The sequence below is a fragment of the Contarinia nasturtii genome, unplaced genomic scaffold (assembly GCF_009176525.2).
Source record: "Contarinia nasturtii isolate CC-2019 unplaced genomic scaffold, AAFC_CNas_1.1 Cnas_scaffold_187, whole genome shotgun sequence".
Classification (NCBI taxonomy): Eukaryota; Metazoa; Arthropoda; class Insecta; order Diptera; family Cecidomyiidae; genus Contarinia; species Contarinia nasturtii.
Genome location: NW_022197544.1, coordinates 723,278 through 745,525, shown reverse-complemented (window position 1 = coordinate 745,525; position 22,248 = coordinate 723,278). Strand labels below are relative to the sequence as shown.

General features: G+C 32.1%; 2 protein-coding genes across 13 annotated transcripts; both read right to left on the bottom strand.

Annotated features, from left to right (window-relative positions):
- Positions 1-1,955: 1,955 nt before the first annotated feature.
- On the bottom strand, positions 1,956-10,660 carry LOC116352119 (G protein-coupled receptor kinase 2). Of its 5 annotated transcripts, none has more exons than XM_031784426.1 (13): positions 10,644-10,660; positions 6,321-6,592; positions 6,075-6,170; positions 5,833-5,953; positions 4,884-5,332; positions 4,536-4,635; positions 4,180-4,285; positions 3,868-4,057; positions 3,554-3,802; positions 3,330-3,487; positions 3,049-3,252; positions 2,713-2,976; positions 1,956-2,643 (listed from the first exon to the last, which is right to left on the bottom strand). In XM_031784426.1, the coding sequence occupies exons 2-13, from the start codon at positions 6,370-6,372 to the stop codon at positions 2,551-2,553; spliced, it is 2,082 nt and encodes a 693-aa protein (XP_031640286.1). In that variant the 5' UTR covers positions 6,373-6,592; positions 10,644-10,660; the 3' UTR covers positions 1,956-2,550. The 5 variants fall into 5 exon arrangements, with proteins under 5 accessions (XP_031640286.1, XP_031640282.1, XP_031640284.1 ...); XM_031784422.1 differs by lacking the exon at positions 10,644-10,660 and adding an exon at positions 9,903-10,246; XM_031784424.1 differs by lacking the exon at positions 10,644-10,660 and adding an exon at positions 9,804-9,905.
- Positions 10,661-11,327: 667 nt separating this feature from the next.
- LOC116352430 (large neutral amino acids transporter small subunit 2) lies at positions 11,328-21,757 on the bottom strand. 8 transcript variants are annotated; one of them, XM_031785018.1, is made up of 11 exons: positions 21,733-21,757; positions 18,366-19,001; positions 17,375-17,621; positions 15,702-15,827; positions 14,993-15,086; positions 14,603-14,817; positions 14,103-14,126; positions 13,815-14,020; positions 13,490-13,742; positions 13,261-13,325; positions 11,328-12,736 (listed from the first exon to the last, which is right to left on the bottom strand). In XM_031785018.1, exons 2-11 carry the CDS (start codon positions 18,633-18,635, stop codon positions 12,734-12,736), a joined length of 1,503 nt encoding a protein of 500 aa, XP_031640878.1. In that variant the 5' UTR covers positions 18,636-19,001; positions 21,733-21,757; the 3' UTR covers positions 11,328-12,733. The 8 variants fall into 8 exon arrangements, with proteins under 8 accessions (XP_031640878.1, XP_031640876.1, XP_031640875.1 ...); XM_031785016.1 differs by lacking the exon at positions 21,733-21,757 and adding an exon at positions 20,534-20,785; XM_031785015.1 differs by lacking the exon at positions 21,733-21,757 and adding an exon at positions 20,617-20,785.
- Positions 21,758-22,248: the final 491 nt, after the last annotated feature.

The window sequence follows — 22,248 nt, the reverse complement described above, 5'->3', positions numbered from 1 at the left end:
TGATTTCCTCGCTTCTTTCACAAACAAATCGAAAAGAAAACTGGACACGAATTTTCACAATGATTTGAAATTCATATCTCCTGTTTGGCACCGACTCAATACTTTGGATACGTTTTGAAGTTGTTGTAAAGTTTAATTGAGCTTTTCAGCGATTCGATTATATCAAAATAGTTACTAAAATTACTAAAGTAAACTGATGACAATAAAATCTAGTAGTAAAATTGTGTTTGCATAATATGCATGTCTTTATAACATACACATAATCTAAAATGTTGTTGGTTTTATAGACAGTATAATTTGGTATATATTAAGCAACAGAGATAAGATGTGTGTATGTGTGTGTGCGTGTTAACAAGTTTCACTGTTTACTCATTGTTCATTTTTTCTAAGAAGAAGAAACAGAGTCTTCCTCTATTTTTATTGTTGTGATATATTTATATAAATATATAATTAATAGTTTTTGTCTATCATTGTACATGTTGTTTATTGCATATCTCAGCTCTTTCCTCATTTTGTGAATTAAACATATTGCGCGCATGTAATCAAATGTGCATAAAAAACACATGGCCTATCAATTGTGTTGTCGGTCCAAATATGCACTGACAAATCGCAGTTTAAAATGTGTTGCTTTACGGCAGTTACAATTTTTCTGATAATTTCTGTACTGCAATCAACATTTACCTCAATTTTTTGTTTTTTTTTTTCTTTTCATTTCACACAGACACATTTTTCTCGGTGTATGGAATACAATGTGCTATCAACACCAAGAATATTTCATTCAAGGCTAAATCGCGTACAATTGCAATTGAAATAATAAGCACATGCGTCATTTCAAACCAATTACGCATTTAAATTGTTTTGTGCCATCAATTGTACGGACGATCGCGAGCATACATAATGTACGTGCGCGTATACATTTCGATTTGTTGAAGTAATTTTTGTGTCGCATTGATTCTATTTCACATCAAAGCACATTAAAATAGTTAGGTACATTTGAAACTTATATGCAAACTTATCGAGAATAAAATGAAAATGTTCAAAATGGCGACATGAAACTAAATGACCAACAATCGCATGAAAAATGTTTGAAATTCATTCAGAAGGTTAAAAATGAAGCAAAAAAAATGAAATTATTTGCATTTGTCACAAGCCTTGTGAATATATGATGATGATTCAAGAGTCACAGTATAAAAAATCGTCAAACTGTGACTATTAATCATAGAACGGTATGGTTTGAGTCGAGTGCACGGATTAACTGTATGCATATTGTGTTTCTAATTGACGATCGTCGTCGTTGTTGCTGTTGTTTATGAGGCTTTGAAAAAAAAAATAATTTTTTTTTGTGTGTATGTGTGCGGATTTTTTTATCACAAAAATTTCATTTGCTAAGTAATCTAAAATTGTTTTCATTTATTCGGTAACTTTGATGACATCTAAAATGGAAAAAATGCTCACTGGCCACAAAAAAATAATAATCAAGAACACTTCTTATGTAAACGAGAAAAACAAATTCAAATGCGACATACACTTTTTTTTACTTTAAAGAGGAATAGAAATTTTGTTCGTTATTTTCTTTGTCTCATCCTTATTATTGCTTGCTTTCTAACATACATATTAAAGTAGAATTGGTGAGAATACGAACTACGCACACCAAATAAAGCATGACGTTTAACACCTTTTTTTACTGGGTAAACTATTTTTTTTTTGTTTTTTGTTTTTTTTTTTTTATTCGAAGTGAACTGAACTGGAAATGGATCATTTGATTTATGTACATAAAATGAAGTATAATTCGATACAATGTTTCACATCTTGTGAACTATATTTTACGAATTATGGTGTTTCATTCATTATTTGATTTAAATATCTATTTTTTTTTCAACATTTTAATTCATGTGCAATATTGATGTTTATATTGCAAAAGGAAATTATTGATTCAAATAATAACACTATGTTTGTTCGTTTAGCTGGGCATATAGGTTTAATTCGGATTATGTGACCAAACTTCATTTTGTTTACGCAATGATTATGTTTACTTTGTGCGAAAAAAATCCATCTATTTTTGTCGGAATTTTGTTGTTGAATCGAGAGAAAAGAAAAAAATCTGTCTCATTTATATCTAAGTATGCAAAAATCAATCTAATATTTTTATCATTTTTGTTACTTATTTGTTTGTCTGAAATCACTCATAAACTAGTCACAAATTATGCATAAGTGGGACTTCATATTTCTCCAAATGTTCGCTTTCCATTTATTACTTTGTTATGTTTTATGAGAAAGAAAATGAAATTCGATTTCTATATATATTTATATGCACATGAATTTAGAATACATTGATTAAAGTTAATTATTTTTGTTCTGTGCAGAAAACAGTGTGTTGCTGGGCTTTTTAATGTAATATTTGTTCCTTATTTATTCAATAGAATGGAAAAAAGTTTTTTTGTTCCGGTTTTCTTTTTATCATTATAAGACATTTCTTTTTAACAAACAACAATTTCATTGGTATTAATTAATTTTGTTTCTCTTTTGTTCAATAAAATCGTTGGGAAGTTATCAGCTTTCGACTTTGGCTGTCCGTCTTGATTCGCTGGTTGCTAATAGGTGTTCGGGTATCGGCACTGGTCGACTTCTTGCTGGTTGCTTTTTCTGCGTGCAAAAAAAAAAAGAATTTTAGTTGAAATTGTGAATATTGTAGAGGTTTCGAAGAATACGCACCTTTCGTCGAAATGGAAAACAGCCTGGCTTATCAACAACGGGTTGTGCGTTTAATAATAAATCCGGTGTTGGATTGTCATTTACTCCAAATACATTCAGTTCGCTGAAACATTCGGTTTCAATCATTTCATTTTGCCATGATATTGACACGGAACCGGTATTAAATTTTGAATAAAAATTCTCATCGGATGCATCTAAATTGACACCTTTTACTGTTGAAAATTGCTCTATATCTAACACATCTTTTGCATAGACGGCGTGTGGCTAAAATAAAATTATAAACAATTCACATTTATAATGGAAATGTGATACTCAATTATGAACATAAATACTTACATCGGGTACAAATGGTGGGTCCACCATTCCAGCTTCAAGACGCTTCCAATTGATACAATTGAAAAAATTATGCAATTTCACTTCACGTGCACCGTAACGACCATTTCGACAACCTAAGCGAGTTTTTACAGTCTTTGCTAATAGTTGTTGGCACAGTGATTTGGCTTCATCGCTGTATTTATGCGAATATTTTTCTGCCTCTTCCTAAACATTCGAGTTAAACGAAATCGTTGATGAGTTTTCTTCCAGACATTTCGAAAGAAATAAAATGATGGTCATACCTTAACTCGCCGATCGACCTCTTCCCGCTTAACTTTCTCTTTGCGCAGTCGAAACGGTGCTTGCCCTTCAATCATTTCATATAATAAACATCCAAAACTGAACCAATCCGGTGAAAATGAATATTTTTCATTGTCGATTACCTCGGGCGCCATATAGCCTATTATTATCCATTATATTTCAATCGATATTCGAGAATTTTCGCAAGAAAAATGGATTTACATACCAACAGTGCCAACACGGCCGCGTACCATTTCACCTTCCGGAATTTCAACCGCTAAACCTAAATCGGAGATGCGAACATGACCATGATCGTCAAGCAGAATATTTTCCGGCTTACAATCACGATAGACAATGCCTTGTTGATGTAAATGCTCTAAACCGCACACCACTTCGGCTGCATAAAATCGAGCGCGAACCAATTCAAAACCAGGATCACCACCCATATTGTAAATATGGAATTTTAAATCACCACCTGCGACAGAAATTTGGTTAACATTTTATTTTCGTTCAACATCAATGATGAAAAATGTTGTTTACCATTCATTATAGTTAATACCAGACACAGTGCGTCTTTTGTCTCATATGCATAAGCCAAATTAACGACAAATCTTGAGTTGATTTTTTGTAAAATTTGTTTCTCAATTAATACCATCGATTCACCTTTACGTTTTTTAATACGTTTCTTTTCTAATTTTTTACACGCATACATTTTGCCAGTGGCGCGAACCTTGAAATAAAATGAGGGAAACAAACCGATAAATAAAATGTCAAATGCAATTGAGTTATTTATTTACATTTCAATTAATTAAAATGGAAAATATGTGTGTTAAATGACTAAATAAAACTAACCTGACATGCACACACTTCGCCAAATCCACCTTTTCCAAGTACACGGTACATGCGAAAAGTTTTATATGTAACTTGTTGAGCTTCTAACCACTTCCATTGAAGATACCTAAGTAGAGAGTTGCAAATAAAATGCCAATGCATATTATTTTAATTTTAAATTGCAATTTTATTAGTATTTTGTTGTTTTGTCCATGTTGTTTGCGTTGCGTTCGTGCATAAATGTTTCTTTCATTGCCCTGTCACACGCACAATCTTGAATTTTATTTCAAAATCGAATTTTAAAACTTGTTCGCAATTGGTCATAGTGATTGTGGAACGAATTGAATACATGGTTAAATTATGTGATTATTGCTTACCTATGAAAATACATTGATGCTTCAAATTCGCTAAATGGTTCTCCAGCTAGAAATGATTTAACTGCGGTAACACACGGTTCGAAAACCTCCTTACTGCCTACTGTGGAGTGTGGAGAATGCATGCAAGAAGAGAAAATATATATATGTATTTAAAAAGTCGTAAATCTCAATCAATGGGGAGTATGAATGTTTGCACACGGTCAGAGTTGTTCTTAATATACATTTGTTTTTTGTTCTGATTCGTTCAACGCAATCATTTTCAAGGAAGTTAAAAAAAAAAGAATTAAATTAAATAACTAAAGTTATTGCGAAACTTGACATGAATTTTGCTATCGAATAAATACTTACATGAAATTTTCACTCGAACTTTTTCTATGAGATCGTCATTTAAAACATCTAATACCAGCTCATCTTTTTCGCCATTCACATTTGTCTCTTTCGATGTTATGTCTTTATTGTTGCTGACAACGTCATCATTATTGCTCAAATCCGCATTCACAATTTCTTTGGGTAATTTGTTCGATGTGCTGGTTGTTGTATTTGAGACTGGTTTTGTGTTTGGATTTGTTACTGTTGCTGTTTCTGTTGATGTTGTTGTTGCATTTGTTGTTTCTTCTTTTGGTGTTGTCGCATCATTGCTTCGGTCATCGTTGTTGTCGGCAAATTGTAATACCACATCGTCATCGCATCGATTTGTTGTAACACTAATTCCATTATTTTCACATTCAATGCCAAGAAAACGCCTCCCAATATCCCAGCCAATATCCAAGCGATTTTCATCATACTCTAGCTCATATCTATCATAAATGTTGAAATTCGATAACGTTAATATACCATTGTATCATACATATTTGATAATTGACGTAACTAGAAACTAGATACGTTCCCTGATTAATAATAATTATAGTCCGCATTAGGGTGTTACAAACACAAAAACAGTTTCATTTACAGTATATGTTCTAAAGACGAATCAACCAATTTTGAACCTTTCCAGACATTTCGTTGAAAGAACATGCAAAAAAAACACTTTTGAGACCAGCTATTTCATTTTACTTTACCATCGTCATGATATTTGTTTAAACAATTGGTCCATACATTTTTCAGCTAAAACATAATAATAATAAATTTCACCGGACGTATGGAATATTCAAATTTAAATTCTGATTGTGTGTTGATTCGTTTTTTGAAACATTAATCTTATGCATTTTTGATCTAATTCTTGTGTTCTAATACACACAATTAACGGTATCAAATTGTTATTAATTCTTTTTTTTTGTTATTGTTTCTCCATACAAACCTGGTAACATTATCCAAGAAGGAAATATATCTATAGTAGAGTGGCCGCTTATTTTCACAAAACAATCGAAACAATATTCTGCCAATGGGTTGTTGATCTATAACATAACCGTAACTTACATCTGAAAATAAGCACAACAACACAATTCAATAAATAATTCAATAAATAAATAAAATGCCCGAAAAGATGTCCGAAATCATGTAAAAAATGAATTCGAGTGTTTTTATTCAATTATGACTCACCTATTTTGTCTTTGAGATGTATGCATTGTGATATGTGTGGGAACTGTAAAATTTTTCGCCATTTTTTGCTTTTTCCTTTGTTACTATCTGATCCTCCTGCAATGAAATTAGAAACCCAACACAAAAATTAACGTAATTACATTTTTCGTTTTTGTTTGTCTTTGAAATATCATCAATCTTTCGCGTTCTCGGTAAAATTCACATTTTGTGTCATTATGATGATTAATTATGAAAATGAAAATGTACCTTCTCGCGCTTTGAGGTAGACCGTATTGGCCACAATATTCTCCAACTCCATTAATTCCAGGTTGACGGTTTTTATTTAATTTTCGGTGTATTTTCAATAAAAATCGAGACGTACTTATTTATGCTTTAGATTCAATTATGGAGCTGATAAGTGAATATGTGAGCTTTTGTGTGTATTTAAATGAGGTACGCACAATGTTTACACGCGCAAAATGTTTGAAGCACCAATTCTATTGATGAAACGGCGATAAAACGATTCCAATTTGATAAACCTGATGTTGATGAATACATGAAAAAATAAGGGGAGAGAGAAAGAAAAAAAAAACATTGATTATTAAATATATTCCATTTTGGTTGTTTGATTTATCATCGTTGCGAATGAATATTTCACACTTAATTATTCATAAAGTTCAACACGTATTGAGTAATAACGTCATGGAAAAATAAATTCCAAATTTTGATTTGTTTTGTTTTCGTATGAAATATTGACGGAAATCACTTTTCACTTTGCATTTGATCGTCAACCATTTATTTTATGTATCGAATTTCACGTGAAATCATTTAACAAGCACAAAACGGTGGCAATGCATCATCATTATTTATTATTATTTTTATTTTTTGAGAAATGTAAAGTATCTTTCAACTGAACCCGTCTTGTTTACGTTCGGCGCTTTACAACAATCATACAGAATATGTACGGTGTTTTATATGGTGTGTTGTTGTTGCTGTAACTTTTTGCTTAATTGTAACATGCTGAGCATTGTATCGATATTTGTTTTCAATTCCCTTTCAAATTCAATTGATTTGTCCTTTTTGTTTCTATTTACTTGATGAAACTGTGTACATGCCACAAGAATTTCGAAGCGTGTGCATATTTTGTTGTTGTGTATTTTAAACCGAAATGGTGGGAAGAGCGTCTTTTGAATTTGCCTAGGAAAACATAATAATTAGAACGAACCGAAAAAAACACCATGCCGAAACAAAGTGCAAAACACTGTCATATGAATGTTGCGTTTTTGCTCTGTTCGCATTCATATCGTGTACATCTTATTGAGAATGAGAAGACGACCGATGGAAAGAGAGAAAGAGTTTGTTGCATTTACTATTTATCAAACGGATTTGAATAATTTATATTTCAGCTATTTATTTCTCTCGTTTGATGTGTGTTGTGTTGGATTTTTTCTCTCTCAATCTTCTTACATATTATTTCTTGTGTTTACTCTTTGCACTCATATCAACCAACATTACACACATCAACAGCGTATTAAAGCGGCTTATTGTGCACACACATATCACACGAATCTGAATCAAATAAATAATAGATAAAAAAAATTTACTTATTGTAAGTTATGGGTCTGAGTGGTTCTCTCGGTTCAAATGACACGAGGTGACTTCATCGAACACACACCGCAACTATGTGAATGGCGGTGTAATAGTCAATGTTACCAAGTAATCGACAGTGAGCAGTAGCCGTGTAGCTACTTACATTAGCAGAAGATGAAAAAACATCACTAGCCAATGTATGTTACGAGCAAAATTCATTCTGAAAATAAAACGTAAACACAAAACAGAAATTTGTCGTTTTCCGAAGTCGTCGGTGTATGCACGCGCGTCCGCTCACTCACTAATTTGCGCTCAATATGTATTTTATTTATGCTTTAGTTGCTGATTTGGCGCCTATGGACTTGATGACGGTATTCTTTCCTCTCTCTCTCTCTTTCTCGTTCTCATTCTCTAGAGTAATAGAGATCCCTCTCTTTGTGTGTGTTATTCATTCACTCGCTCTCGAATTCGATACGGTTTATTTATTTACATTAATTTAGCAAAGGTATGTGTATGACTGCATTTCATACGTTCATGTGCTTAATTTTTCCTTTCAATTAGGTTATTTCTTTCATCTTCTAAATTAAATCACTGACAATTTAATTCGGTGTATGCTTGTGTTCGTGTGGTATTCAAATGATGACCCTATGATATGACCTTTGAATGATGGGAAAAGTCGAACTTTATTCTCCGCTCATTCCAGTCCATCCATTTGATATGGAATTTGACACATTTCATTTACACGCATTTTTTTCTCTTTTCTTTCACTAGTAATCAATTTTATTGATTACGTTTGCGAACACCGATACTTCTTTTTTCTTATGCGAACACGAATTATTTCATTTGAACTAACTTTGAAACGAAAACAAGACACACGCATGCACACAAACAATGATGAGATTCAAGAGGAAAAAGCGAAAAACGATGTAAATATAAAAATTGAAATTCAATCATTGATGCAATTCGATGAAATAGTTTCACCACCTGAACTTGAGTCACCTAAGACAATGTAAGATTTGTGTCACCATTTTTTTCCGCTGCCATTTGTTACAATTTTATTTATTTGTGATTTTGTTTGACGATGAAACTCTCTTCTTCACAGACTTCACTTCGTTTAACTTTGTTTTTCATATATTATATATATTTACATTTTTAGTCGATTTGTTGAACGGGCAAAAGTTTATGAATGGGGAGACACTGGCATTACTGGCAACGTCATTCGATCGTATCGTATGTGAATTCCATTGAATTTGATGGTTAGCTGTGAGTTCGTCAAACACAGTTGAAATTTTTTTTTTGTTGAAACTTGTTACATTTCTAAGAACTTGTCACCGTTCACTATTTTGCCGGGGGATCGGTGTTGTCCCGATTGAATACACACTCATACAAGTACACACATACAATTACAAAGGCAAACCATGGTGTTGACTCACAAACACACATACATACGCATAAAACTACATTTACACACGAGATTGATGCAGACTCGCACACAAGCACACGCAAAATATACGGAACGTACATCTAGACGAACATCCAAAAAAAAAAATGTAAAAAAGAGAAATTTTTTTCTTTCTCTCTTTTTTTTTTTTCAAAAAAGTTTCACTTTGTTTTGTTATTCAATTCAATTTGAACAAACAAATGGTTGGCATTTGGTTTATGGAAATGTTTTGTTATGTTCAAACGAGCAATATTTTGTATGGAACAACGTTTTTTTTTTGCATACATTGTATTGGTGATGATGGTAACAAATATCTTCCTGGCATTAAGTGTGCTAAATTTTAGCTTCCAATTAAAAATAGTCCTTGCACATAAATTTGCTCATTCACGCTCTGTTGTTGTTTTTACTTTTTCTGGTTTGCAATGTACAAGACGAAGAAGAAGAAGAAGAAGAAAAAAAATTCTTATTTGATGTTGAACGCATTTTGGAAATTCTGTTCATGAATTCGATTCATCGTATTATGATTTTCGTTGGGCGCTTGGGTTGTTTGAATGTGTGTAAAAATATATATTTAAAAAAAATGTTTCTTTTGTATCTCAGTTGATTTGTGATGGCATCAAACCCAAATATATCAGGGGTGTGGTACGTTCAGACTAACAAAAATACACACGACAAAACAACCAACAAAATATAAAGAAGAAATACTTAATAAAAATTACTTTCGAAACTTTCGTACTAGTGCACACCGAAACAATTCATCGAACGAACACAAACGCGGAAAAATAATAATTGTTTTTCTTTTTTAATTGGATTCTTACGTTTTTTTTTTTGTTAAATTGTTTTCGATATCGACGAATTCAAGAATTCCGATATATTTGACCGATGTAAATAATACACACAAAAACACGAATTCCTTCACTATCCTTATTTAGATTTGATAGAGCAATACATCGACATGTAAAACTAAAAATGTAATAACATTTATTCTACGGGTTCTTATTTAGTATTATTTTTTATTTTTATTTTTTTTTTAATGTATATATAGATATATAGTATTCTCTCTTTCTCTTCTTTTCCCGAGTGAGTGTATATATAGTATTGTGTTGCACAATATATAAATGTGTATACGCAATGTCCAAAATCTACTAAATCGAATATACTCGGTTCAAGTCTTCAAAAAAAAAATCTGGTCTGTCAGTTTGGTGTCTTTCTTTCTTCTTCTTTTTTCGGTTTTTTTTTTCAGTCTTCCTCTCTCTCTCGCTCTCTATTACTCTTTCTGTATATTTCTTTTTTCTTCGTTAAGTATGTTTCACGGTTGCACACAAGCGCCTCTGCTTAGCTCACTATACACATTCTTTGCTGTTAAAATATGTGTGTATGTGCCATGAGCGAGTGTTTGTATTCACAAATACATATCCATCATGGATCCCAGACGTTGAAGAAACTCAATCGCGCGCGCTCTTTTTCTCATTCGATTAATGCAAATAAGAAACTATAGTGCACTCACACATTGTACAATATTGTATGAACAAAAGTCATACAGATAAACTAATACATACACAAAATCTCTTTTCTTTTCGCTTGATTTTTTCTCACGTCTACCTTCACGTCGATATGTCAGTACATTGACTATGGCGGCATTTTTTTTTTTCAAACAACGAACGATATTTTTGTCATCTATGACGTTAAGGCTCACTTCATTTCCCATCACAACGAAGAAATGCTTGCTTGTGTTGTCCAGAACAAATATATTTTTTATGAAGCAAAATTTTATAAATGTGTTTGTATGTGTATATGTAAACGAAATGATTTGCAATACTGTTAACCGAAAACGTCAAATGTTGTTTTAACTCTCACACTTTATTTTCATCTTCGTGTGAAATGTCATAAACATTCAAATTCAAATAACTGAAGAAAAAACCGAAGAAAAAACACGTTTGATGCATGCAATAATTTCAATTATTTCAACGGTCAATTTTATTTTCGGATTGACGTTTGTTTTAAAAATACATTTTGATTGGAATTCGCAATGGGTCATCGGTTTTTTTTTACTATGAAAATGATAATGTAATTGACGCATGCACTGATTATTTACATTTTGCGTCATTCAGTATAATACGAATATCGAAGAGACAAAAAATAAACATCTAAATATGTAAAATCATTGGTATTCTTTTTTATCAATCACTGAAATAAAAAAAAAAATCATACAACTTGATACGGAATAAAACACCAGACCAGAATATAATCTGAGCTCTTCAAATGGTTTTCTTTTTTATTTTATATCATAGAATACAATAGAACTTGGACACATTTAGAATAAGCCAGTTCAATAAATGTCTTTTTAATTGTTTAGGCCTCTCTCTCGCACACAAACACTCACTATATCGCATACACTCGCTATAGCTTTCACTTTTTTTATTTATATATATATTTTATTCTCTTCTCTTAAAAAGCATGCGGCCAATTTTATTAACGATTTTAAGAATAGTTTAGCTTTCAATACATCTTTTTTAACATTGAAATATAGGTTCCTGTTTCCATTTGTTCATTAAAATAACATCAAAAACTTCTTAAAAATTTATTATTGTCAATAAACATCGTCATTTTTTATCAACATTTTTAATGGTATTACGCCATTTCTCATGCGACTCACGTTTATATATAAGTTTTGTAATTTGTTTTTTTTTTTTTTTTTGTCACATATATAATGCTATTTAGTTTGCAATGACCAACACTACGACCAACCGGAACTATTTTTTAATAAATCAAAGAATTAATTGAAAAAGTTAAGTGTTGACAATGGCAAATCCAAGTTTTAAGATGTACCAAATACTACATGTCAAGTGGATACTTGGTCAAATGTATTCTTTGATATCAAAATGAATATTTTGAACTTTGTTGTATATTGTGATATCATCATGATGATTAAAAGTTATGGCTGTTGAAACTCTATTCGTTGCTGCAAAAGTTCAAAATATCTGTCAGTTTCTTTCTTCGTTTTTTTATGTGGTGTGTGCGTTAATCCATCAAAAATATTCTTTTAACTTAATTCGTAATGAAAACTTATATTTAAAGCGCATCATCTTTCTTCTAATTGGAAATCACACTGTGAACATGTTATTAATGAAGAAATGCATTATTATCATCAGTTTCAAGGAACAAAATGAAAAAAAATAATTTCACATATTGATGCCAAAAACACCGGAATGATTTTTTTTTTCTATAACTCCATGTGGAGCATAGGGCCTCAGATAAGGCTTTCCATCTTCTATGATTGCTGGCTGTGGTCTTAGCTTCGTTCCATGTGATTCCTGCTTCGACCGGAATGATTAAGAATTTAAAATTGAATAACATCTATGTTGTGTGTTTATATGGTAAATGATAGTAATCTAATGAGATTTTGTTTGTATGTTTATCTCTCTCTTTTTTTAAATTTCTCTTCACATTTCGTCATCTTTCAACGATTTATTGGTGAAGTGATTGAAGAAATAAAGAAATGAAAACAAATTGCAGTTTCAATATTGCGAAGATATTTGTTATGTTTCTGTCTGTCTTTGTGTGTGTGTTTTTGGCGAGAAAATTTAAACCTGAGCTGGTTTTGCCTTCCCAACCACCATCATCAGCTTTTGAAGACATCTTGTTACGCTTACTGAAAATATATGAAAAAAACCAATTGAATATTGATTAGAATTTGAATTACTTGAAATGCATCCAGAAATATCAATAGAGGTTGCCAATAAGTCACTAATAAGGTACATGATCTAACTACAAGATTTCATAAAATCGCTAATTTTCGATATTCACGTGTTGTAATTAAAAAAAGCAAAAATATCTGGAGCATTTTTATTCGGTCATCAAACAAAAAACAATTATTTTCAGAATAAAACTGACCGATTTGCAGTCGTAGAACAAAAGAGGCAATTAACTCTAACTCACTTTCAACTAAAAAAGCGTAAAAAAACATATCTCAAAACTATATCAAAATGTATTTTGTTTCATACTATTGAAAATTGATCATAATGCTTTTATTAAAAAAAAGAGAAAATAAAAACTCTTATATTAAAAAAGAGAAAATATCGTGCTCAATTCTTTCTCTGACAATGTGTATGTGGTAAGTGTGTGCTAAATTATAAGCTAAATGTGCAAAAAAAGAAAAAAAAAATGAACAAAAACCTTCGTTTGATTAATTTTCGGGCGTACAACCAACATCATTTTTTGTAGCGTTTGCGTTAATCCACCTAGAAGCATATATGTGTTCCATGTTTAAAATGGTGTATTTTGAAAGAAAAATATGTGTATTTTTGTGTATGGAAATGTAAAAAGTTGAGTTGTTCATTGGAAAGAGAGGAAAATTTCAGTAGGAAGGAAGAGAAGCAGTAGCAGAAGTAAAATATATACTCACCCATTGTGTGTTGGAACCACTTTGGTTTATTTTTCCATGCAATAAATACTAGATAGACGGGCACACTGGTCAAAATCATAAGTATACCGATGCCAGTTTCCTTTGGTGTGGCTATCATTGGAACGATGGTGACAAATGCAGTTGCCAGTAAATAAACGATTGGAAATGCTAAATTTACTTTGATTGGTCGTGGTAGATTTGGTTGTGCCCATCGCAACCATGGCAAACACAACACAGACACACCAATACTCAACTGTAAAACAATCGAAACGACAAATATTAATGCAATGCTAAAAAAGATTGTTTGATATGCGATTTCACTTACCCAAGTCGCAAATCCAACATAATTGATCAGCGCAAATATATCGGAAACGGTTAAATATAGCATTGATAGCAAAGCCATTGCAAGAACAGCCGGTGTCGGTGTGAATCGTGAGATTTGAATCATTGTTAAAATTTCCGGCATTTGACCTTCACAGGCACCAGCATAGAACAATCGTGATGATGTCAATAAAATTCCATTCACTGCACCTATTAATGTGCAAATAAATTCATCATTCAGATTATCAAACAAATAAATATGGTGGATGTATCAAAATCTTAAGGTACTTACCGAACGTTGACAATGCAACGAACACTAAAAAACGAACATTGAAAAGAAAAAAAAAAAAGAAAAAAGAACATTGATGAATTTCATTTTTTCTAAACGAACATTATATTGACACGATGATAAATGTCAAGGCTAGATAACACGCTGAAGTGTCGATCGATTCGGGAAATACGAAACACGATCAAGAAATTGTTACTGAATGAAATTGTTTACGCTAGGACGGAAACTTTCCTTTTCAGTCATAACGTGATGGCATCTTTTTTTCTGTATGTTTTTTTTTTCACGTTGGGAATAATATAGATGGAATGAAAAATTTTCTGTCGTTTTCTCATTCTCGGAACAGAAACGGATTTAATTATTGATAAAAATTATAAAATTCTTGAAGAAAAAACTCTCAATGATTTATTACGTTCAGAAATGTTGTTTTTCTTTGTGCGATCTATCAGCTGCGCCGATAAATACTTGTGCATATTCTTTGATTATTATAAAAATATTTATTTTACCTGGAATGGTCCATGCGAATGGTCCAAATGCACGCTCGGCAAAAGTAACAGCAACAGCAGATGATTTTAGCACTTCATCCGGTGATAGAATTGTGTAGAAAGACACATTGGCTAACACATAAACAACCGTCACTAAGGTACATGATATCGCAATGGCACGAGGTAAATTTTTCACTGGATCAATCAATTCTTCGATGATAAAGTTCAAGTAATTCCTGTTTTAATCGAAAGACAGATAAAGACAAGTATGCGAAATACTTTTAATTGGTTCAATGACAAGTTGAAAATAAAGTTACTAGTAACTTGAAGACATGATCTCAACGCAACGAAATAGAAAATATAATTAATGATCTCATGGCTTAAATTAATGCGATTATATGCTTGGCTTACCATCCGTTGTATGCAAACAGTCCAGAATAGAACGATAGGGCCAATGATGTTACTTCGGTCTTTGAATTGTCAAAGGTAAAATACTGGACATTGCCTATATAATGCAAAAGGAAGAAGAAAAAATATATATCAAAACTTAAAATCTAATTAAAATCTTCGATGACAGCAAAAGTAAATCTACTTTAAGATTTATTTTTCTCTCGTCTTCTTCTTCATAAATCAACCGGCAAATGTTGATGAATCATATTTGATTCGCCCACATTAACAAAACCAGTTGCCTGATAAGTGTGTATGCGCGAACACTTTTCTTCAGAGCCGTATAAATTTGATAATAATCATTTTAACAAGCCCATAGCGATAAATTGAAGCTTATACAAACTATTATATTGCTAAATTCATATTTCGCTACACTACTTTATTATCATATTAGCGGAAGTGCTAATTTAATCCATTCTCTTCGTCGTCGTCTTTTTCTAAGTAGCTTCTATTGAAAACAAATTACCGTGATTAACTGATGCTCTTTGCGAATGCGTGAAGAATCGACGATTTTTTTTTTTGCCTTTTCCGTCGCTGAAGACGACGAGCAAACGAAAATTGGCACGGAAAGTTATTATCATGAGAGCACAGAGATGATTTTTTTTTTTAAATTTTGATACACTAATTGTTTGAAAAAGAAATATATTGGTATGATTTTGGTACCGATTCTTACCCTTTGACAAAAGATAGGCTCCGAAACCAATGATCAAAAACAATGCAAATAATTTGGCATACGTGAATATATCCTGCACTGCTGTTGCCCATTTTACGTCCCAACAGTTAACAAACGTTAAAACCACTGAAAAGAGAAATAATCCGCATTAATAGAAATCTATATGACAATTGAACGTTGAAAGCATGCTGTGCAACTGGTGAATTCCACTGAGCTTTTTTATAAATGAAATACAATTTCTTCGTTTATTATTCCAAATAAGAAATACAAATAAATTACTCTTCTAGACTGACATTGTTGTCGAGTTGAATTCATTTCTATTTGTTGAAGTGACATAAAATGAACACAATATAAATTATTTTACCTCAGTCACTAATTAAATGAATTGAATTCAGACACATTGGAAACAAACGATTATAATTGAACGGTTAGATGAAGTTGGACATGGCTAAACAAAATGTTTCATAGACTTGATTCATTCAATGTACAATTTTGCTTACACAATGACCTATGTATGTGGAAATCACTAAACATGTTGTCTTCATTTTGTAAAAGAAATGTACCGACATGTTCTCAACTTCATCTCATCGATGGAAAATTGAACAAATATTTAGTTCGATAAAACGATTGGCTGTAATTTGATATTGGGTACAAATGATTTGAAATGACGGTCTATTTATTCGAACAATATTATCGTAATTATTAAGCCAATATTATGGCAACAAAGCGATGGAAAACCGTTTGTATTATTTTCGAAACGAACAAACAAAAATAAATGAAACGAATTTTTCTTCAATATATTTGTAAGTCTGCCAAATCAAATTTGGCCCAAACGCAGAAAGAATCAAAGTTCAAATGTTTGGCGAAAATCCTATATAACAAATAGTTTCAATCTATAATCACATATCTTTGCCACAAAGTCATTAGCATTGACTATCAATCGTAGTGGGACATTTGTTTATTTTGAGGCAATAAATAGTTCCAATACCGTTATCGCTATTGGATGTCATTTAACCCGCATGAATTAGACATGCAATCTTAACCCATTCATATGCACTGACATTTTCTCCGTCAATTTTTACATATGAGCAGATCTCATATTAGCCGGCAATAAAGAAAAAATGAAAACAAAAAACTCAATTTGTACTGATTATGAGTTAATTACGTATATTTTGCATTCATGTTCTGGGTGTTTTCGAAAATCGTACACCCATTGAGTGATGTATGAATGTGAATTTGATAGTAAGTATTACACAGAAAATACCGCGTGCGGGTAATTCATAGAGCTGATATTGACCGTTTCCTTATCTATTTGAACAAATAATTGACAATGGATTGAATACATTTTGAATAAAGAGCATCCAGAACAGTTAAATGATAATCACTGTTTTCGTTAATCAGTCATTGCTATTTGGAATCGAGCAGACAGTGTTTGCATTCAATCTAATTGTGATTGAAAAATTTCAGTATAATATTTCATCATCGTCATAGTTTACTGTTCCTAGGTCAAGCTAAACAAAGTTCAATTCTTTCCAAAAATAAATAAATGCAATAAAATCTTTTTTGTGACTTATGAAATCTCCCTATTTATGTGTACTTAATAATTTCGACGGCATTGTCAATTAACATGCAAACATTTGTGAGAAAAAAAAAGAGTTTAAAGTGTGACTTACTGATACAGCAAACGGCTAAAAGACGCGCCGAATCGTCAGGCGGTAAACATTCCGGAAAGAATGGCTTCAACACATATGTACTAAATGTGAGTGCAACAATTGCTTGTGAACATGGTCGAACAATCATACATTCAATCCATAAACGAACGAATGCCATGAATGGACCAAATGTTTCCATGATATAGGCATAATCGGCACCCGATTTTCGAATCATTGTTCCCAACTCTGCGTAGCAATATGCACCAACCTAATTTAAAATGAAAAATAAAATATACATTTGCAATCAAGTCAATCTAGTCGATGTTTACGCTTATCAATTTTAAGTTTATTTAGCATATTTTGTTTGTCTCTGTCTTTGATAATTAATCCCTTCATGCTCTTGAGATTTTGGACATGAAGACGGAAAACAATTACTTAAACGAACGTGCATATAAAATACACAAAAGGTATACGTATCGGCAGCCGAAAGAAGAATGGGTAAGTATTTTTGGAAAGACAAATGATCTTAATTACAATATGAATGGTTAGAGGGTTATTGGAAAAAGAAATCTTTTGTTTACTTTCTTAGCTACAGACAGATGTTTCATGGAATATATGTAATCCCCTGTGTGTATGTATGAGGTATCGAAGGGCAAAAAGTGTATATATTCAAAGTCGAAACGGACATAAATGTAACAATTTTTTCGTTTTTCTTTTCAACAAACATATATTGCCTGTGTTACGATTTGTTCCCCTTTTACAAAATATGAACTTAAACGCATTTGAAAAATCGTGCAAATTTTTATTGGCATCACGTTATGAATAATTAACTCATGGCTATTTTTATGATGTGTTTATGCACTCTAAGTTGTCCGTTCTATTTTGCTGATCAGTATTTAAATCTTATCATTTTTTTCCTTATCACAAAAACTGTATGTATTTGTTTTCTATTCGTTAGCTTTGCAATATAAGATGTTCTCGATCGGGGATCGATTTCAAAGGATGGACTTACCATTGAGAAAAGTCCAGAGATGACCCACACGACGAGTGCCATATTTACACTGCCTGTATACTTTAACACACCGGTGGGTGATACAAAAATGCCGGAACCAATGATTGAACCGACAATGACAGTGCATCCATTGAGCAAACTCATTTTAGCCTTGAGACCAACATCACCGTCGGCGCCATGATCAGTGCCATTTGGTGGCTGACTATTCGGCGATTCTAATGGCACATTTTCGTCGACCGAACCACCTTTTTGGGTACCATCACGTTTCATTTTTGCTTCACTCTTTTCTGTCTTTCACCCGAATTCACAAATTAAATGATCCTCACACCACTTTATTACGATTCACTGCAAATCACTATTAATTTTCTTAATCTATTTGAATTGCAATTGCACAGCACAGAAAATATATATATATGTATTCTAATTTTCGTTATCTTTATAACTTAATTGATTAATTTACAATGTTGGTGGTTGGAATGATTGGTTATTGCTAGCATTATTCTTCATGTTTGAAAGTGTGTTGCTTATTTTCTCGATATGTTTGTTGCTGTTTGAACACATTCGTAGTGAACTGTGGCAGCTTCGGTTTTTTTGTATTGTTATTTGCAAAGGAACCCTTTTCCCTCTTCTTGTTTTCTAAATGGGAAATAATCAAAGGAGAAATTCAAGTATGTTCAAAAGGTATTAAATTAAATGATAATCAGACACACACAAACACACATGCACAAACACACACTCTGTTTGTTTTTTTCTTTCAAATGGTATAATTTTCGGTTTCTTATTCTTCATCTTCTACGAAAAAATTCTTGAAATTTTTTCTGCAAAAAAATCAAATTGTTTTGTTTCTTTTATGTATTCCAACGATCGCACATCATGATTTCAAACAACAGAAAAACGAATGTGCATGTATGTATGTGTGTCCGTGTGTGACTAGACCGAATAACAAAACACACGCACACACCGCATTCGCCGAATACCCGTTTGTTACGACAGTTGAAAGCAGACTGAAAAACCTTTTCGGTTTGAGCTGTTTTGAGTTCAGCCGTATTGTGTTTTGCTTGCTTTTGTATAGCTTCTGATCTTTCATCTATCTAACAGGGTATTTTTCTTTTCGTTTTCTGTGTTTTTTTTTTTGCTCTTCTTGTGTGATGATGACGACGGAGACGTTACAGTCGTGCGTTTGCCTTATTATATGGATGTGTAACGAGAACTAGCCGATATATGCTGCGGCTGCTGCTATATCGGCTCTGCTGCCGCTCTGTGCCTTTTCTTTTGTCTTTTATTCCACAGATTTTTTTTTTTCATTCTATTTGATTATTGCCCAACACAATCTAACTACATAATATTGCCCCCCATATCACTTGTCGGTGTTATTTAGAAAATGTGATTATTACAAATTGACTGCCCAAATATTTATTCAAGCATTTTGTATGGAACGTAATTTCATTCAAGCTTTTTTTTTGTTTATTGTGCATTGTATATATGATACTTCTTCTTTTGGTTATGGAGCTCGTGTGTGAAATGCGATTCTTATATCATATCATCATATCAATGTCAACGTTTTCATGCAACTGTTTCTTTTCGATGTCGCCGTCGCCTCTAAATCTTCTGGCAGAATTTCAAAAGCCGTATGCAAAGTAATTTGTCTCCGTATGCAAAGATTAATTCAGCCAAAAATAGTCATAACAACGTCTGGAAATATTTTATCGTTTTTTTTTTTAAAGAAAATAAAGAAAAATTTAGTACGTTGCGAAATTGGTAGTTGAATCAATTTCAAGAATGACCGTTTTTTATGAGTTCAATGGAATGAGCATTGGTTTGACAATGAATGTGACATTAGGTGGTTGTCGACAGCGCGGAGCACATGAATTCATCCCTATTGAGAGTATGCTTTTTGCTCTCACACAATCGCTTACTTTTTCCAAAAGGAAAAAAAAAGAAAGGATACACATGTATAAAAATGCTGATATACTTTGCAGTCGGCAATTCGTCGTTTAATTTTTCAAATATAATTGCACATAATGAAATCAATGAATTAAATTAGCATATACGCGATAATGGTTAATCATCTCTTTCTCTCTTTACTTCCTTACGCCATATAACTTTTTTTAAAAAAATATCTCATACACTCTTGCAATTTATTAATCAGAAAAAGTATAGCCGCTCACACACTCTCGGCTCACACATCACACATTTATTTAATGGTTTTGATTTTGTGTTCTTCTTTGAATTGGCACACGGTAACACTGACCAAATTTGGACAACTGGTTAATTTGAATCGAAAAAGAAAAACCGAAATTGAATATTCAATGTAATTAGCGTGTCTTGTGCACGGCAGCCGAAATGTGTGTCTCTGTCGTTCGTATCACGAAGTTCTTTCGTAGGTTGTCAGTCTTCTTGCTCTTTGCCGAAACAAGATTTATCTTAACCTTCTATTATCATTCACTCTCTCAAATGAAAAAGTAAATGTGAAGAGGCGCGAATGCTGGCTGACCAATAATATGATTCGATTCCTTTTACGTCATCCATTTTTTTTCAAATTGAATTGTACGCATGTGCTACGAATGCTGCGAAGAGAGAACATCATCGACTATCCAGTTAAAGAGAGACCGAACGATACCAAAGAAAAAATTGATTTTTGGATTTCGTAAAATTAATTTAATGGCGATTTGCATTGAAAAGAGAACGATTTGCGTGGTAAATGAGACCATTTATACAGATGTACAACGATTTGTTCCCAAATTAAGGGAATCAATTTTATTGCTTTATTTTGTTCATTTTATGGAAATTCCCTGTTGGAATTTATTCTGATACAAACAATATAAACTCATTCTAATTGAAAATGGTTCGTAAAATTGGTGTGTTAACGGCAACAAAATGTGTAAATACGTGACATAATATTGAATTTTATTGAACGACGATTTCATAAACGCAAACAATGAACGACCACCTTTTTTAAGTAGTTAAGCAAAAAGAAATGAAAGAAAAAATACCAAAAACGGTTCGCGTACGCATGTATTCAAACCTGTTGAATCGCTGGAGTTGAAATAGATTTACATTTCACGAGATACATGAATACTCAAGAAGTTTACTATATAGATATGTATATATTTCGAAATCTTCTCTTCAGTTCACAAACAACTGAAAGCGTTCCGTTTACTTTGATTTTGGGCTCACACACTTAATTCGCTAAAATGGAGTCGCTCTAGTATCACTTTGTCCTCAATTTTTTTTCGCTTTTTTTTCTCTTTCATTTGTTCATTTGAAAAAGTTATCCATTTGATAAAACATATAATTTGCTCTAGCCCAAAAGATGTACAGACGATTGAGCGCGAATTATTTACTTGTAAAATATTATTCAATATACCTGTATATTGTACGTTGTCGATGATACTTCTCGTGCAGCACATATACCCACATATTATATGTTATCATAACGTAATCATTGTTATTATGCAGTTTCTATTCTTAATGATTCAAATCATGCGCCCGATTTGTATTGTATTTTCGTGTTTTGAAAAGATATTTTTTCCAAAATTGACCGCAATTAGGCATTTTTTTGGCCATCAACCGTAAATTTTTTATGTTTTGTGAAAAAAAATTGTTTCCAATTTGTAACCAAAAACTATTTGGGCTGGAATTCAACGTTATAATTAACAATCTGATTATTTATGTCACATTCGCGGTCATTGATAATATGATACTGTTGTCAAGTCATCATCTGAATGAGACAAATTGTGATTTTGATTTTATTGTCAGTTTTATTTCATGTTTGTTCAAATAAAAAAAAAAAACGAATAAAAATTAATATGCATAGTTAACGGATGGCGCTTGACATATGGGATTTTTAATTACTTTCTTAGCAAGAAGAAAACAACTAAAA

Excerpts from the sequence above, each read along its gene's own strand:
- LOC116352119 (XM_031784426.1), bottom strand. The coding sequence starts at position 6,372 with ATGGAGTTGGAGAATATTGTGGCCAATACGGTCTACCTCAAAGCGCGA. Across the intron at positions 4,636-4,883 it reads AGTTCGAGTGAAAATTTCAT|TAGGCAGTAAGGAGGTTTTC; the intron begins GTAAGTATTTAT and ends CACACTCCACAG. Across the intron at positions 2,644-2,712 it reads GTTTTCCATTTCGACGAAAG|AAAAAGCAACCAGCAAGAAG; the intron begins GTGCGTATTCTT and ends TTTTGCACGCAG.
- LOC116352430 (XM_031785018.1), bottom strand. The coding sequence starts at position 18,635 with ATGAAACGTGATGGTACCCAAAAAGGTGGTTCGGTCGACGAAAATGTG. Across the intron at positions 14,818-14,992 it reads CTGTTTGCATACAACGGATG|GAATTACTTGAACTTTATCA; the intron begins GTAAGCCAAGCA and ends CGATTAAAACAG. Across the intron at positions 14,127-14,602 it reads ATTCGCATGGACCATTCCAG|TGTTCGTTGCATTGTCAACG; the intron begins GTAAAATAAATA and ends TTCGTTTTTTAG.